This window comes from Arvicanthis niloticus, chromosome 4 (assembly GCF_011762505.2).
Source record: "Arvicanthis niloticus isolate mArvNil1 chromosome 4, mArvNil1.pat.X, whole genome shotgun sequence".
NCBI classification, from domain to species: domain Eukaryota; kingdom Metazoa; phylum Chordata; class Mammalia; order Rodentia; family Muridae; genus Arvicanthis; species Arvicanthis niloticus.
In genome coordinates this window covers 75,050,174-75,067,226 of record NC_047661.1, presented here as the reverse complement: position 1 = coordinate 75,067,226, position 17,053 = coordinate 75,050,174, and the positions used below count along the sequence as shown (strand labels likewise).

The 17,053-nt window shown below is 36.9% G+C and overlaps 2 protein-coding genes across 2 annotated transcripts in view; both read right to left on the bottom strand.

The window, feature by feature from the left end:
• Nucleotides 1-7,070, bottom strand: part of Golph3l (golgi phosphoprotein 3 like) — a 30,606-nt gene extending 23,536 nt beyond the window's left edge. Inside the window, exons 1-2 of the mRNA XM_034500991.2 lie at nucleotides 6,902-7,070; nucleotides 4,542-4,730 (exon numbers count right to left, since the gene is read on the bottom strand). Of these exons, the coding sequence (XP_034356882.1) occupies nucleotides 4,542-4,724 (183 nt within the window). The 5' untranslated portion in view covers nucleotides 4,725-4,730; nucleotides 6,902-7,070. The remainder of the gene's footprint in view (nucleotides 1-4,541; nucleotides 4,731-6,901) is intronic.
• A 963-nt stretch (nucleotides 7,071-8,033) lies between these two features.
• Hormad1 (HORMA domain containing 1) overlaps nucleotides 8,034-17,053 on the bottom strand; it is a 29,057-nt gene continuing 20,037 nt past the window's right edge. Inside the window, exons 13-15 of the mRNA XM_034500878.2 lie at nucleotides 16,670-16,753; nucleotides 12,297-12,368; nucleotides 8,034-8,509 (exon numbers count right to left, since the gene is read on the bottom strand). Of these exons, the coding sequence (XP_034356769.2) occupies nucleotides 8,432-8,509; nucleotides 12,297-12,368; nucleotides 16,670-16,753 (234 nt within the window). The 3' untranslated portion in view covers nucleotides 8,034-8,431. The remainder of the gene's footprint in view (nucleotides 8,510-12,296; nucleotides 12,369-16,669; nucleotides 16,754-17,053) is intronic.

Genomic DNA, 17,053 nt, shown 5'->3' with positions numbered 1-17,053 from the left:
AAGAAGACAGCTTACTTGGAAGAAGAGTTTTGGTGGGAGGAGAAATAGGATAAGAGAAGGTAATGGGGAGAATATGATTAAAATACATTATAAAATATGCATATAAAATTGTGAAAGAATAAATTTAATATTATAACAACAGAGATTAAAAACATTTATAGCCACTTAAATCAATAGATTTTGTATTTTGAAATAGGGTCTAGCTATGTAACTTAGGCTAACCTGAAGCTTATAATCTTGTTTCAGCAAGCCTCTATTCTGTTTTTTAAAGATTTATTTATTTAATGTAAACATGAGTACACTGTTGCTGTCTTCAGACACACCTGAAGAGAGCATCATATGGGTGTTAGGAATTGAACTCAGGACCTCTAGAAGAGCAGTCAGTGCTCTTAACCACTGAGCCATCTCTCCAGCCCTCTCAACTAGCCTCTAGAGCCCTGGTTCTCAACCTACTTAATAATGCAACCTTTTAATATAGTTAGTTCTTCATGTTGGGATGACTTCAACCATAAAAGTATTTTTTGTTGCTACTTTGTAAGTATAATTTTGCTACTATTGTGATCATAATGTAAATATCTGTGCTTTCTGATGGTCTTAGGCAACTCTAATGAAAGGTCATTTGACCAACCAAAGATGTTATAACCCGCAAGATGAGAACCACTGCTCTACTTAGGACAGTCTGTGTTGTACTACCATGCCCAGCTAGGCCGGTCATTTCTGTCTGTCACACTGCTGCTGAGTATTGATGTTACCTAAGGTTTAAAAGCATGGTTTTGGAGATAGGTTCTTACTATGTAGCCTTGGCTAACCTGGAACTTGGCATTTAGACCAGGCTGGTCTCAAACTCAGAGGTCCTCCTGTCTCTGTCTCCCAGGTGTTGGGATTACAGGGTATGCACCACATATATTCTTATATATTGACTCATGTTCTCTAGCCCAGACTGGCCTTCAAGTTCCCTGTGTAGCCAAGGATGATCTTCTAATTCTGCTTCTCTTGCCTCTATCTCCCAAGTACCGGGATTAGTGATACATAAGCCTTTAAGCATGAAGACCTCCAAGAACTGACATCTTTAAAAAAGTACAGGGGCTGTATGTAGGTAAGAACCCTTGCCATGAAGATCCAATTCACAACACCTACATAACAAGCTGGATATAACAATGAGTAACTTCAGAGTGTTGGGAGGTAGAGACAGGAAAATCATTAGAACATGTTAGCTGTCAGCCTAGCTCCAGGGTTAACTAGAGATTCTGTGTCAAGGAAAAAGCAAAGAATGATAGAAGCCCTAGGGCACCCAGCCTACTCTAGCCTTCATGATCCACAGCACCACACACATACATGCACATATACATGCACACATACACACACCAAAAACACATTTTCAAAAAATAAAATGGATAGCTTATATGAAGTTTACCTTGATATTTTTACAGGATTACCAAACAAAAAATAGACATATTAAATAAGTAAAATCTACAACGTTTAAGAAGTAAAAGTACTCCCAAGTCAAATCAATTAAGGAAGAAGAGATATTACTAGAGGTATATAGTCAAATAACTTCTTGGTTTAAATTAAATTTTTATGTACATGGATGTTTCTTCTCCATATATGTCTGTGTACCATGAACATGTCTGGGGACTACACCAGGCCAGAAAAGGGCATTGGATCCTATGAACTGATGGCTGTGAGCTGCATGTGGGTGCTGGGAATTCAACTCAAGAATTCTCAGTGCTCTTAAATGCTAAGACATCTCTTTACCTCTGCCAAGTAACTTCTAAGGACAATTATCAAAGCCAAAGTCAACATTTTATCTATATAAAATAACATCTAATAACATTTAAGTCTTCAAAAGTAAAGCCAATAATAACACCTCTATTTTTGGTATTAGCTTAAGATCTTCTTGGACAGGAAGCTAGTTGTTTAATAATTATACCCAGAGCTAGCAAGATGGCTCAGTGGGTAAAGGCACTTGCTGCCAAGTCTGACAACCTGGGTTTGATCCTCAGAACCCTCATGGTAGAGAGAATGACTTTTACAAATTGTCCTCTGACATCCACATGTATATGTATACCATGACAGGCACTTTCTCTCTCTCTCTCTTCCTCTCATACACACACACATGCCTTAATCTCAGAACTGGAGGTGAAGACAGGAGAATCATCAAGGCCATCCTCTATATAATGAGTCTTCAGAAAGTCTGGGCTACATGAGACTCAAATAAAAATAATAACAAAAAAAATTGTTCTTTTTTTCCTTTAAAACAAAGTCTCACCATGTAATGCACTGTCCTTAAACTTGCTATGTAGCCCAGGTTGACGTTGAACCCTTGATTATACGGCCTTATGATTCCTGAATGCTAGAACTGCACTATGACACTTTGGCCTAAATTCTCTACAAGTAAGGAAGAATTTAGAAATTAAAAGATGAGGGCTGGAGAGATGGCTCAGTGTTTAAAGAGCACTGACTACTCTTTCTGAGGTCCTGAGTTCAATTCCTAGCAACCATATGGTGGCTCACAACCATCTGTAAAGGGACCCTATGCCCTCTTCTGGTATATCTGAAGAGGACAACAGTGTACCCACATATATTAAATAAATAAATAAATAAATAAATAAATAAATCTTAAAATAATAACTTAAATTTAAAAAATAAAAAAGGTGAAATTATTACTTTGTTTTACTTTTTTTTTTTTTTTTTTGGTTTTTCGAGACAGGGTTTCTCTGTGTAGCCCTGGCTGCCCTGGAACTCACTCTGTAGACCAGGCTGGCCTCAAACTCAGAAATCCACCTGCCTCTGCCTCCCAAGTGCTGGGATTAAAGGCGTGCATCACCACCGCCCGGCTTTTGTTTTACTTTTGAGACAGGGTCTTGGCATATCATTGATGAGGCCTTGGCCTTATTATATAGAACAGGCTAGCCTTAGACTCCATAACTACCCTTAGCCTTCCAAGTGTTGGAATACATAGGCATTTATGAGGGTTGCTGTTGAAAACAATTTTTTTTTAAAAAAGATTTTTTATTTTATGCATATGAGTACTCTACCTACATGTACAACTACATACCAGAATAGGGTATCAGATTATATTACAGATGGTTATTAGCCACCATCTGGTTGCTGGGAATTGAACTCAGGACCTCTGGAAGAGCAGCCAATGCTCTTAATGGCTGAGCCATCTCTACAGCACTGAAAACATATTTTTAAAATTAATCTTCATTGAGGCAGGTAAAATGGCTTAGTGATTATTATGACTATTTCCAGCTCTTCCAGAAGACTTGAACTCAGTCCCCAGTATCTACATCAGGCAGCCCACAAATGTCTCTAACTCTGGTTCTGGAGAATCTGACTCCTCTTCTGGTCTCTGCAGACACTGGCACACAAATGGAATGCATTCACATAAATGTACATACAAATGGAAAAAAAAAAAACTTAAAAACTTGTTAAAGATCCATAGAAAAAAAATAAAAAACAAAAACCAAACAAAACCTCTTATTTCCCCTCACCCCACCCCCAACACATTCCCTTGTTTTGACAAGGTCTCTCTACATAGCCCTGGCTGTCCTGAAACTCCCTATGCACATACATTAGGCTAGTCTAGAATTCGCAGAGAACTGCCTGCCTCTGCCTCTTGAGTGCTGGGGCTAAAGGTGTGCACCACCACAACTGGCACACCAGACGTTTGGTTTTCTGAAATAGGGTTTCAAATTGCCAAATACCTCAGGTTAACTTTGAACTGAATATGTGGGTAATATGACCTTGAACTCCTGATCCTCCTGCCTCCACCTTCCCAGTGTTGGAATTATAGATATACATTACCAATCAAAGCTTGAAAAAATTATTTGTACTATAAGACACTCAGTTATCATTTGTTTCTGTAAAACAGAGAGTCATACAGATTCCTTGTTGTTTTTATTTGCTTGTTTTGAGACAGGGTCTTGCTACATAGCCTTGCTTATCCTATATCTCATTGGGTATATCAGGTTGGCCTTGAACTCTTGGTGATGCTCTTGCTTCTATCTTGGGAATTCTGGCTTCATAAGTGTGTGCCACCATATCTGCTGCTGTTCTTGTCTTTTGAGACTTCTCTTCACGGCTCAAGAAGATGTCACTATATGGGTCTCTTTCTTAGTTTAATAAGAGATCATTGTTCCACCATCACACTAAGCTAGGAATGCTATCTATCACAACATATCAAATATATATTTAATCAATATATATTAATTATTAATAATACCATTATTAATATTAATATATTAATATATTATATAATTATTTAATATATTAAATATCTATCACAATGTTATCTATCTCTTCCATCTATAATTTTGCAATTATACTTCAAGTAATTATATTTCTGGATTCTATCTTGCAGATATTCTCTTTCTCTTATATTTTGGTTGTGAGCCTAGCCTTAATGGCTGAGCCATCTCTCCAGCCCTGATATTCTCTTTCTCATGTTCCTCCAACTCCAATGTAGCTGGAGTTTACCTCCTAAAATATTCTAAGACTTGTGTCTTTGAACTGAACCAGCAAACCTAAGTCATTACCTCTTTATCTTTTAGTCCCAGGAGCAATACTTCTTCCATAAGAGTGAGGCGGATATCCTTAGAGTCTCCAGGGTCTTCATTATCTGGACTCCTTTCTTGATTAGTGTCTTCCTCACTTTCTATTTTCTTTTCAGAGCTCTTACTTACTTCAGTTCGACGGGTCCTGTGTGTTAATGTTGTCATTCTCACCTGTCGGTAGAAAGATATAAAAAATATCTGTGTGCTTTAGTAAATAAACAAATATAGGTTCACAGAAGACCTACACACATAAACACACCATACACATTGGAAAATATATAAGTGCAAATACAGAAAGAGGTAGTAAACAGAAACAATGAACAATATGCTCTCTTCTTCAAAGCATATCAGCTTAACTTCCAAAGAAAGCAATAAAAAGTGATGACCAGTAATTTAAAAGTCCACTAAAAAGACCATATTTTAGCATGCTTATTTCTTGGGCATTGCCTATAACCCAGGAGTGAATTTCTACCACCATAAAATGGGTCCCCAAGTTAAATAAGATGGATTAGCAAAAACTCATGAGCATGTGGCTTGAGTATACATAATTTATAAATTTTGTAAAGTTAATGCATATTATAAAACATAAAAATATATATAACAAAAATAAACACATCTTAATATTTTAAAATTACTGTGTACTCATGTACATAATGTTTGTGGGTGCTTGTGCCATGTGCACATGTGGAGGTCAGAGAACAACTTTTTTGTAGTTCACTTTCTCTTACCTTTCCACGAGTTCTGGGCATTGAAGTCAGGTTACTCAGCCTGTGTAGCAATTAACTTTACTCACCCACTGAACCATCTCTCTGTGCCTATGTTTTAATTTTTTTCCTTTTAATTTATGTTGTTTGTATGAGTATTTTGCCTGCATCTATGTCTGTGTAGCCATATGGCATGCTTGGTGCCTGAGCAAGTGTTCCATGTGGGTGATGGGAATCAAATCCAGGTCCTTTGCATAAACGAGTGCTATTAACCATTGAGCCAAACCCTCCAGACCAGTATTTTATTTCTTTCTTTTATTTTTTTATCATAACAACTCATTTCCAAGTATAGCAACTTAGTATTCTATCTGGCTATCTTGTGAAAACACAAATAGCTTCAATAACAACAAAAGCCCAGCAAGAATGTTAAAAGATTATCAAATTCTCAAAAGAAAATGGGACTAGAATGTGGTTCAATGTTACAGCATGGTGTTAGTTAGCATATACAAGGTCCTAAGTGCCATTCCCAGCAGGAGAAAAATCAGAGCACATGCCCTTTTATACTAAGCATTACACTTGTCTAAATCATCTGTGATAAAGCTTAAAGTTAGCAGTTTATACAAATGTAAATGTATTTTGTTTTATTTTATTTTACACAGAGACAGGATTGCTCTGTGTAAAGTCCTAGCTGTCCTGGAGCTCATTATATAGACCAGGCTGGCCTTGAACTCAGAGATCCACCTGTCTCTGCTTCCCAAATGCTGGGATTAAAGGTGTGTGCCACCACTGCCAGATGCAAATGTCAATTTTTATGATTAAAAGCAAGTCAAAAAATATCAGCAATAATATATCTTTGAAGTCAAAAGAATAATATTTAAAAGGTGCTATGGCTGTGCCTAGTTCAACAATTTTATCTTGTTTACTTTCTGCCTCTGATCCTTGTTGTTTTGGGGTTTTCTTCCTTTTCTTTTCCTCCCTAAATGTTGTCCAGTCTTTGAAGGCCTACTAAAGACTCACAAGTGAGGCCTTAGGTGAATTTCATCTCTCCATTATGCATGTATCAGATGCTTAGAACTGGATTTTCACTCAGTTGTACTTTAACAGAAATTTATACTTACACCCTTTAAAATGTTTATTATAGTCCCTCTTTTGTTATGTCTGTATGTTACCTTAAACTTGGGCTGAAATATTGTCATCTTCGAGTTTTTATATAATCTATAGCAACTAGCACAATATCTTTAACGTTTTAACTGCCCAAATAAATATATACTCATTAAACAGCATTAGAAATACACACCAAGAGTCTTACAAACAATTCTTCATACACGCGTATATTTCAAATATAATTTGGGCGTTAGTAAGAAGAGTGAAGGAACAGAACACAGAACAATGCCTTAGGGTGCCAATTCTATTTGGCATTATTTCCAAACCCATCCCAAGAAACTTTAACACCCCGGGGGAAATGGGGGCAGTTTTCTTTGAGGAATTCATCATTTCCCCGTGGACACTTATTAGTTAAAACATCCTATTTGAAAACACGATGACCAACAACAAATAAGTAAAAACCACCTTTTCTCTCTAAAGTAAATACTGAGCAGCTACGTTAAACGTTAAGAAGTGTTATATTCTGCTCCTTACCTGACGCTGCTCCTGAGCTGCAGCGGGACGTAGGCTGCAGTTCGCGCTCTAGTTTTGAAGGGCACCTGTTTCCCGTACCCTAGCCGGGTTCTGGTAGGTGAAAAACTTCTCAGCTACGCAGAGAGTACAAACTTCCTGATCCTTCGTTGCAGAGAAGGAATAACACATCAGCTTCCTCAGGATCGCTAGGCAACCTACCTTGGTGTTTCTTCATTGGGCCAATCAGAAACCCCCAAGGTTAAGTCTAGCCAATCGGAGCTTACGAGGGGAGGTCCTCCCGGCTATTGTGTTGCGATCCAGACAAACATCACCAAAAGGAGGCAGGTTTGAGTTCAACCTGACAGCTGGTCTATCCAATGAAGGGACTTCGGTGGCAGCGAGGAAAAGGCTGCACCCCACCCCGATGAAATCACCCAATCAAAGTATTCTGTGAGATAACAAGTGTTGCCAATCATGAAAGGATTCTGTTGGCCAATTTCAGTGTAGCAGGTGTGTTTCTGTACCTGTCTGTATTGGCACTACTGGATAAGAAATGTTGGCATTCAAGCAATAAGGCTAAGAGTAAACTCCAAGAGTTTAACTTTGCCTCTAGAGAAACCTGATTTGACTCAGTTTGTAAACATTATCCGGTTTACACTGAACAGCATGGGTACATTCCTACCATTACACACATCCCTATAGAGAGCACTTTGATAATTCTGTGGCTACTCTACGTTTTGGAATATGGCTGTTAAAATTACAAGACAGAACCAGATCAAGGTTTTAGGTCTTCCTTTTCTGAAGCAAAGGAAGCATATAGCTAAGCTGGGGCTAGGTCCCAGATCTCTCAGTTAAGCAACTGTTCATGCTACCACTCAAAAGTTCTAAAATATGTTCACCTCTTGTAAGATAATACTTATCTAAATTCTCTCAAAATTAATAGCTTTAACTATTAATTTATCATTTTAACTATTAACACTTTCTGCTAGTTAAATAACAATTAGAGGCCCTGAAAGACCCTGCACACTGAGTATCTTAATCATGGCAGTAAAATGCCAATCTTTTTATTAGCCATTGCTTTCAATCATCTTTTTGCTCTAAATACACATTTAGAAATTGTATGGCATATACATCATGTTAATAACACACTATATCAAGATAGCAAACATTATTTTAATAGCACCAATTAAATGGTACAGTTTTAACATAAGTAAAAAGTGAATCCTTACAAAATTTTAATGGCAGAATAAACAGTTCAGAAATAGTTTTAGAGGGCCTTAAAACTTAACACATTTTTAAAAGCTTTCTTTAAAATGGAAGGCAGGTTGTATTCAGTGGATATGAGCAGAATCAATGACATTTGTATTTGCGTTTAGTCAAAAGTTCCTTTGGACTCATCTCAGGTAAACACAATATAATAGCTAAAAGTTCGATTAGTTTAACAACTGTGAACTACAAAATAATTTTCAGAAGTACAGAAGGCACACCTTCAACTAATACAGCATGTTAGTTTAAATGTTGAGAACTGCAAATCTGCATAAGAAATAATTTTTAGGTATGTTCCTTCGGTTCACTGACTCTCCTTTTCTTCAGCACTGACTCTTGACTAGAGTCCAAGACGTGAAGGCCCTGTTAAAAGAAAACAACTACTTAGAGATTTTGATTTTTTTACAGTTTAAAATTTAAAAAAAATAGTGTGTGTATATGTTCTTTTCTCTCTGTGTGGGTAGAATACATGAGTACAGGTTCCCTTAGATGCCAGAATGTGGTGCTGGATCCTCTAAAGCTGGAATAGTAGGCAGTTGTGAGCTTTCAGATGAGTGTGCTGGGAATGAAACTCTAGTCCTCTGTTAGAGCACTAGGTGCTCTTAATAACAATGAGCCATCTCTTCAGCCCCCAATTATAATTTCCTTAATATCCATTTGTGGTGTGTGTGTGTGTGTTTGTGTGTGCATGTATGACAATACAAGTATGGAGGTCAGGGGACAATTTATAGTAGCAGTTGGTTCTCTCCTCTTGTTATGTGGGGTCCTGTAGATCAAACTTAGGTACCAGAGGGCAAAGTATTTTTAATGCTGGAGTATCTCACTGGCCAAAGATTTTCTAGTTTAAATATCTCTTAACTGTAGCTCCTCCCCCTGCTCTCAATAAAAATGACATGCTGCAGTAAAATTTGTTTTTGAGACAGATTCTCATATGGCCTAGCACTGTTTCCTATACATAGCAAAGGTTGGCTTTGAACTTCTCATCTCTCATCGCACACTCAGTGCTGGGATCACAGGAATGTGCTCCTACACAGGGTTTGATGTGGTGGTGAAAGTCTAACACAGGGTTCTATGCATGCTAAGCAGGCACTCTATTGACTGAATGATATCTCCAGCCCAGCATAGGTATTTTCTAATAAGATAGGCTACCTGGGATAATTTTAAAGTAGAGTACAATTTATTGTTGACATACAACTTACCTAAAAGAATATTCTCACAAAAGTTAATATATTTGAGTTGTTTTAGATAGAAGAAAAATAATTGTAAGATTGTATCATTGAAATAGTAAAAAAAAAAAAAATTGGAGAAATGAAAATGGAATAAAGATTTTAATCAAAAACAGGAAAACATTTTACTTTAGGCCATGTAAGATTTAAATCTATTTTAAGGCAGGGTAGCTCATGCCTATAACTGCAGCAATTTGGTAGGCAGAAGCAGGAAGATCACAAGTTCAATGACAGCCTCAGCTACATGATCTCACTTAAGCCCCATCATGTCTTGATAAAAATTAGGCATTTAGTGTACCCATTTTGCTGTGTTCTTTTTCTCTTGTAGTGCTGAAGATGAAAACCTAAGTCCTCATAAAAACGGTAAGAACAATACCTTCACCTTCAGTGGATACATTTAAATACATGTAAGAATGAATTAAAGAATTAAAAATTTCTTTAATAAACTTTCATTTTCTGAAGAAAGTTAAAGTATAAATGACAAACTAGATTGTGGTTCTTAAAAAAGTATCAGTGTTTAAAATATTAAGAAAAACTAAGCCTGGAGAGATGGCTCAGTGGTTAATAGGATGAACTACTCCTCTAGACTCTCTGTTCCATTCCCAGCACCCATCAGGTGTCTCACAAATCACCTTTAACTCCAAGTCCAGGGCATCTTGTTTGTCAACTGCACTTAGGTACATTTATCTGTGCAGAGACACTAACACATAAACATCCTTTCTTTTTTTTTTTTTCTTGAGACAGTGTCTCTCTACACTGTACCTGGCTGTTCTGGAATGTTGACCAGGCTGGCCCCAAATCACAGAGATCCACCTGTCTTTGCCATCTGAGTGCTAAGATTAAAAATATTTGCCACCATGTTCTGCTATCCTTTTTAAAAAAAACAAGAAACAAAACCCCAAAACCCAGGATCTCACTATGTATCCCTGACTGGCCCAAGACTTGATATGAGGACAGGGCTGGCCTTAGGATCACAGAATTCTGCCTCTGCCTACTGAGTGCAGGGATTAAAGGCAAGGATGAACCACTACACCTAGCAAAACATATATGATTTACAAAAAAAAAAATTAAATCTTTGGGAGGCTAGAGAGATATTCACTGGTTAAAAGCACTTCAGTTCCCAGCACCCATATAGTATTTCATAACAATCCATAACTTTAGTTCTAGGGCATTTGGCACACTCTTCTCACTTCTACAGGCCCCAGGCATGCATGCAGTGCATGTTTTGCCACACATGGAGGCAAATTAATCTTTTTAAAAATTGGGAAAATAAAAGAAACTTATCGTCTTAATAGATTATAAAGTTATGAAATCCAAACTGGTCCCAAACTCATAGTGATCCTTCTGCTTTTTCTTCTCAACTGCTGAGAAATTCAGTAGTATATTCAGTATTTCATCCTGCTTCATTTCCTTCTGAAATGATGTATATTGAAAATACTGACTGGCAGGAGACGTGGAGAGATGGCTCAATGGTTAAGAGCACTGGATATAGATTGGGCCAGCTTTGATTTTTAGCACCCACATGGTAGCTCACAACTGTTTGTAACTCCAGTTCCAGGAGATCTGATGCCCTCTTTAAGCCTCCATGGGTATGGAATGTATGTGGTGTATATTCATATAACCAGGTGAAGTACCCATATACATAAAATAAGATAACTGAGAAGCTGGTGAAATGACTCAGTAGGTAAAGGCACTGGCCATTGAGCATGAAGACCTAACTCTTACCCCTGGAATCCACATGGTAGAAAGAGGAAACCAACTTCCTGCATCGGTACTGTAGAAAGTGAATATATACACATATATATACACATGGACATACATATGCAGAATGAATGGATGAATGCATAAATAATTGCAATAAATGTTTTGTTTGTTCATTTGTTTGTTTTTAAATGCCAGTTAGGGATGTATGTCAGTCAGTAGAATGCTTGCACAACATATAAGAAGCTCTGGGTTCTATCCTCAGAGCTCTTCATAAACTGGTTGTGGTGGTGCATACTTATAGTCCCACCACTCAGGAGGTAGAGGAAGGAAGACTGAGAGTTCAGTATCATATTAGGCTTCCTGGAGAGTTCAAGGACAACCTGGGCTACATAGACCTGTTTTTAAATCAAAAGAGCAATAATTACCTACCTATAGAATTTAGATTCTCTTTTAAGTATTTCATTGTTTCAAACAGTTTTAGGATTTCAATTATCTAAATTCTTTTTGTTTTTGGGAATCAAATCCAGGGCCTCACAAATATTACTACCAACATCCCAGGCCTTCAGTTGTCTAACTAATAATATTCAAATCCTAGTAAAACGGAAGTACTGTAAAAAAATGACAAATATTGTTTGATTTGGTAATGTAATTGTCAAATATAAAGCAACTATAGTGTCTAGGTAAGAAGTTTCCTTTCTCCTGAGATACTAGGAGAAAGTATAACTTGAGGAAACATGTGGATATGGCAACTTTGTTGTTTCTCTTAGTTTTGGTCTCCAGTGAGTTTTGGTCAATTATGTAGAATGTCCTGAATATTCTTAGGTCATTTTATCATTCTACTTATATTTTTCCTGATATAGATTTTCATTTTATAAATTCCTCTAATAACTGAATTGCTCATAGAATGGGCAGTAACTACTTACATTTAGAAAGTATATATATTTTTTAAGACAGTGTCTCATACTATAGATCAAGCTAGATTGGAAATTATTATGTAGGTCAGGATAAACGTGAACTCTTGCTAATTCTGCTTTAGTCACTCAAGAACTAGGATTATAGGAAGGAGCTATTATACCCAGAAGCCTCAGATATTTGAATAAGTTTTGAGTATCAGAGCTTTGAGGTATGTTCAGGAATATCAAAGTTGTTATCTTAATATAAAGTAATGACATTCAGATACTTGCCATTTTATTTAACCCATACAGTATCATTAGACTTACTGTTTTCCCAGATTGATGAAGACTTCTCTTCCGGTTTTCTTTAGAAGTTTGTCCTTGTTGATTTCCATTTACCTTCACAAAGATAAAAATTACTATTTCATTATTTTACAAAGAACAGGCAACAGTTGATTTTCTGTTTTGTTTTGTTTTGTTTTGTTTTTCGAGACCGGGTTTCTCTGTGTAGTCCTGGCTGTCCTGGAACTCACTCTGTAGACCAGGCTGGCCTCAAACTCAGAATCTGCGTGCCTCTGCTTCCCAAGTGCTGGGATTAAAGGCATGTGCCACCATCGCCCGGCCAACAGTTGATTTTCTTAGCCTCATGCTACCATATGAAGTTAAAAAGTTATACTGACACATAATTCAGATGCTATATAATTTACCTATTTTAAATACACAGTTTAGTAATTTTAAGTGTATTCAGAGTTTTATAACTTACCACTATACTCAGTATTAGAATACTTTCATCACTCTGGAAGCCCTATGGAAGGCCCATCTTCTTCAGCTATCGCTCTCCTATCCCCCAGTCTCCTGCCATTCCCAATATTTTCTGTTTCAATCACTTTCCAAAATCAGACACTGTTTCTTTGTATTTTAAGACAGAGTCTCTCTGTCTTCAGGATAGTCCTGGCTGTCCTGAAATTCACAGAGATCTGCCTGACTCTACCTCCTTAGTACTGGGACTAAAGGCATATATGCCATCACATTTAGCCTCAAATTCTGACTTTCATATGAACAGAATCATGGTATATGGTCTCTGTGGTTTGGCTTCTTTCAATTAGTTGTTGTATGTATATTGATGCTTTATTCATTTTATGGCTGAATAATTCTACTATATGGCTATAATTTTTTTTGTCCAATTATCCATTGGCAGACATTTTTTTTTACTTCATTTCTTCCCCTTTCCCTTCTCTTTCTTGCTCTGGCCCTGCTTGCTCCAGCCCAAAGGTTTTTATTTTTACTTATTATATGTAAGTACATTGTAGCTGTCTTCAGACACCTCATAAGCAGGCATCAGATATCATTACAGATGGTTATGAGCCACCATGTGGTTGCTGGAATTTGAACTCAAGACCCTCCCGGAAGAGCAGTCAGTGCTCTTAACTGCTGAGCCATCTCACCAGCCCCATATTTTTAATTCTTGATGATCATGATTAATACCATATACACAGTTATTAAATATTATAATGTAGAAAATTATTGTCCCTTAGTATTCTCTAAAAAGGACATTTTTTCTCTTTACATTATTTAACATTATTTAAGTTTTTCAAAAAGATTTTTTAGACAGCGTTTTATATTACTATGTAGACACAAACTTGACATGTAGTCCAGGCTGGCTGACCATTTATGGTCTTTCTGCTTTATGTTTCCTGAGTGCTGAGATTACAGGTGTCTGGCACTATCCTGATACATCTTTTCTTATGCTTGAAATTGCCTTTTCAGCTGGAGGTATGGCTCAGTGTCTTGCATGTGTAAGGTCCTGGATTCCCAATAGGAAATAGCTGAAATTTTTTTAAAATTTAGTTTTTAAATTTTTATTCATGTGTATATGTGCATGTCATGCCTGTACAGGTGTTAGACAGTTATGAGCCACCCATGGATGTTGGGAACTGAACTCAGGTCCTCTGGAAGAACAGCAAACAATTCTTAACCACTAAGCCATCTCTCCAGGGCCTCAAATATCCTCAATATTATTGAGTATTTTTATTTCTTGCCCTTCTAAAGCCATAATTATGTTTCAATTTGTAACATCAGAAATACTCTTCCTAAGAGCTGATTTTAAAAGTTTCCAGCCAGGCAGTGACGGCACATGCCTTTAATCCCAGCACTTGGGAGGCAGAGGCAGGCAGATTTCTGAGTTCAAGGCGAGCCTAGTCTACAGAGTGAGTTCCAGGGCAGTCAGGGCTATACAGAGAAATCCTGTCTTGAAAAACAAAACAAACAAACAAAACCCAAAACAACAACAAAAAAGTTTCCATATTGGGCCAGCAAAGATAACTCATTGGTTAAAGATTCTTACCAAGCATGACATCTAGAGTTTGATTTCTAGCACTCACGTGGTGGAGAGGATTGACTACCATAATTCCTCCCCTAACTTCTACATGCATGCCATGGCACATGTGTATCCACACATATACATGTATAAACTAAAGGTTTAAAAATTAAAAATATGCAAAATATTAGTTTATCTTAAAAGCATTTTAGTGGTACATTACAAGGAAATGTTTTATAAGTAGTTTTATTGGCAGGCATAGTAGTGCACACTTTTAATCCTGGTACTAAGGAAACAGAGGCAGGTGCATCTTTGTTAGATTGAAAACAGTCTGGCCTACGTCATAATGGCCTTTAAGGCTACCTAGTGAGATTTTGTTTAAAAGAAAATGAGATTTATTAAATTATTTTTGTTTTGAGACAGGGTCTCACTATGGCAACCAATATCCCCTTTAAATTGGGGCAATTTTCTGGCCTCAGCCTTCTAAGAGGTGGGATTACAGGTATGCAAAACTACACTGGGCTTGAATACTGCCTCTCTCTTTATATCCTATTGAAAGATAGTCATCCTACGTTGAAGCTAGCTAGAAAGAACATTTTGTTGCTAGAAGTAATAATTCTTGACATTTTAAATTTGTGTATCTCCTCCCTGCCCCACCCATTTTAGAAGAGTTTTACCCTGTAGTTCATGCTGGCCAGCAATTCACCATATAGTCCAAGTTGGCCTCAAACTCATAGCTATCTTCTACATCCACTTCTCAAGTTCTGAGATTAACAGTAACTTAAGTCTTTGTTTCTTGCTTTCATCAGCATACTAGCTTGAATATTGCCTTTTGATAGTTCTAATTTCCCACTGAGAATGTGGGGAAGCAAAAAACACAAACAAGGTAGCATTATCACTGCTACTCTAGGAGATGTTTTACACCTATTCTGGGAAATATTTTACAATCAGCTCCATGGGAAAAATCTTGAAGCATTTGTTAATTTCCATTCTGTGAATATCCCTAATGTCCAATTTCAAGCTGCCATTATGATTTCACTGAATAAGACCTTAGAAAACTATGTTCTAGCATAGTACTGACAAAGTAAGCTCTTCATTCCCTAACTTTGCATATGTTTTATAGAAATTTCTTTTTGACTCCTGAATCTTTAAGAATAACTTAATGGTCTAAAATAAAATATGAGCTAGGCATGGAGTATGCAGTTATAGACACTGTACACTGAAGGCAGAAATGGAAGGAGCAAGAATTTAAGGCCATCCTCAGCTACATAGTGACTTCAACACCATTTGAGAACTTGAAAAATCAAATCAAATATAAACTTCTATTTAGTAAAACTAGTTGAGGAAACAAAAACTGGTTTGTTTGTTTGCTTATTTATTTTATGCAAGATATCTACAAAAGATCAATTTGTAATGCCAAGATAATCAATTTCCAAAATAGAACATGGGGATTTTCTGGTATTCTAGAAAATATCCTTAAGAGTCTAGATAATATTTCTTAGAACTTTATTCAGTTCCTTCATTTAGTGTATCTTGACTAAAATTTCCATTCTTTCTTTTGTACCTCCTAATCTATTTTTTTCCATGTAATCTATTAAGACTTATGTAATGTCCTTATATCACTGTTTCCATCCAGTTACCACATGTTTAGTGAGGACCCAGAACAATGTGATTGATAGATCTATGTATCTATCTATGTATCTATCCATGCATCTATCCTGTATGTATGTATGTATGTATGTATGTATATATGTATCTAAATGCGTGTGTTCTATCTGTCTGTCTGTTTCCCCAGTACGTACCTGACACACAATAGCTATTAAGAAGTTCTTGAAATATTGGATTGGAGAGATGGATCAACTGTTAAGAGCTTTGGCTGCTCCTCCAGAGGATCCAGGTTTAATTTTCAGCACCTACATGGCAGCTCACAACTGACTGTAACTCCATTCCAGAGGACCTAACATCCTCACATAGACATATATTAAGGAAAAATACCAATGCACATAAAAAATCATTAAAAAGAAATACTGGGAAATAAAGAAGCATAATGGTGAATGAATTTAAACTCTAGCACTTAGCACTCAGGATGCACAGGCAGGCAGATCTCTGTGAGATCCAGCCTGGCATACATAATGAATTCCAGAACAGCCAGGGCTAATATAAAGGGCAGGGGGAGAGAGGAGGGAAAGAGAGGGAGGGAGGAGGGAGGAGGGAGGGAGGGAGGAGGGAGGGAGGGAGGGAGGGAGGGAGGGAGAGAGAGAGAGAGAGAGAGAGAGAGAGAGAGAGAGAGAGAGAGAGAGAAAAAGGACCCTGTCTCAAAACCAACTCACAACAAACAAAAAAAGAAATACATACATGAAGGGGTAGTTATAAAATTATTTACCATTTTACTCTGAAAGACTTTTCCACTTCTTGTTTTGCTTTCAGACATATCAAGTTCAGATGTTTTACTGACTAACTGTTCAACCTAAAAAGACATTTTACAAAACTTTATTACATAGCATAATAAAACTCATAATATGTGGGGCCCAAAATATTAACCACATAATTTTTAGTTTGTTCTGGACATAGTGGCTCACACTTTTAATCTCAGTACTCAAGAGGCAGTTAAGAAAAAAGATTGCCTTAAATTTGGGGTCAGTCTAATTTAGTGAGTTCAAGGCTAGCTAAGGTTACATAGTAGGACCCTCTTTGACCCCTCAAACAAACAAAAAATATATAAGATTTTATTTAGCTCTGAAGTTCTTAAGAGTCTATGAACATTGCC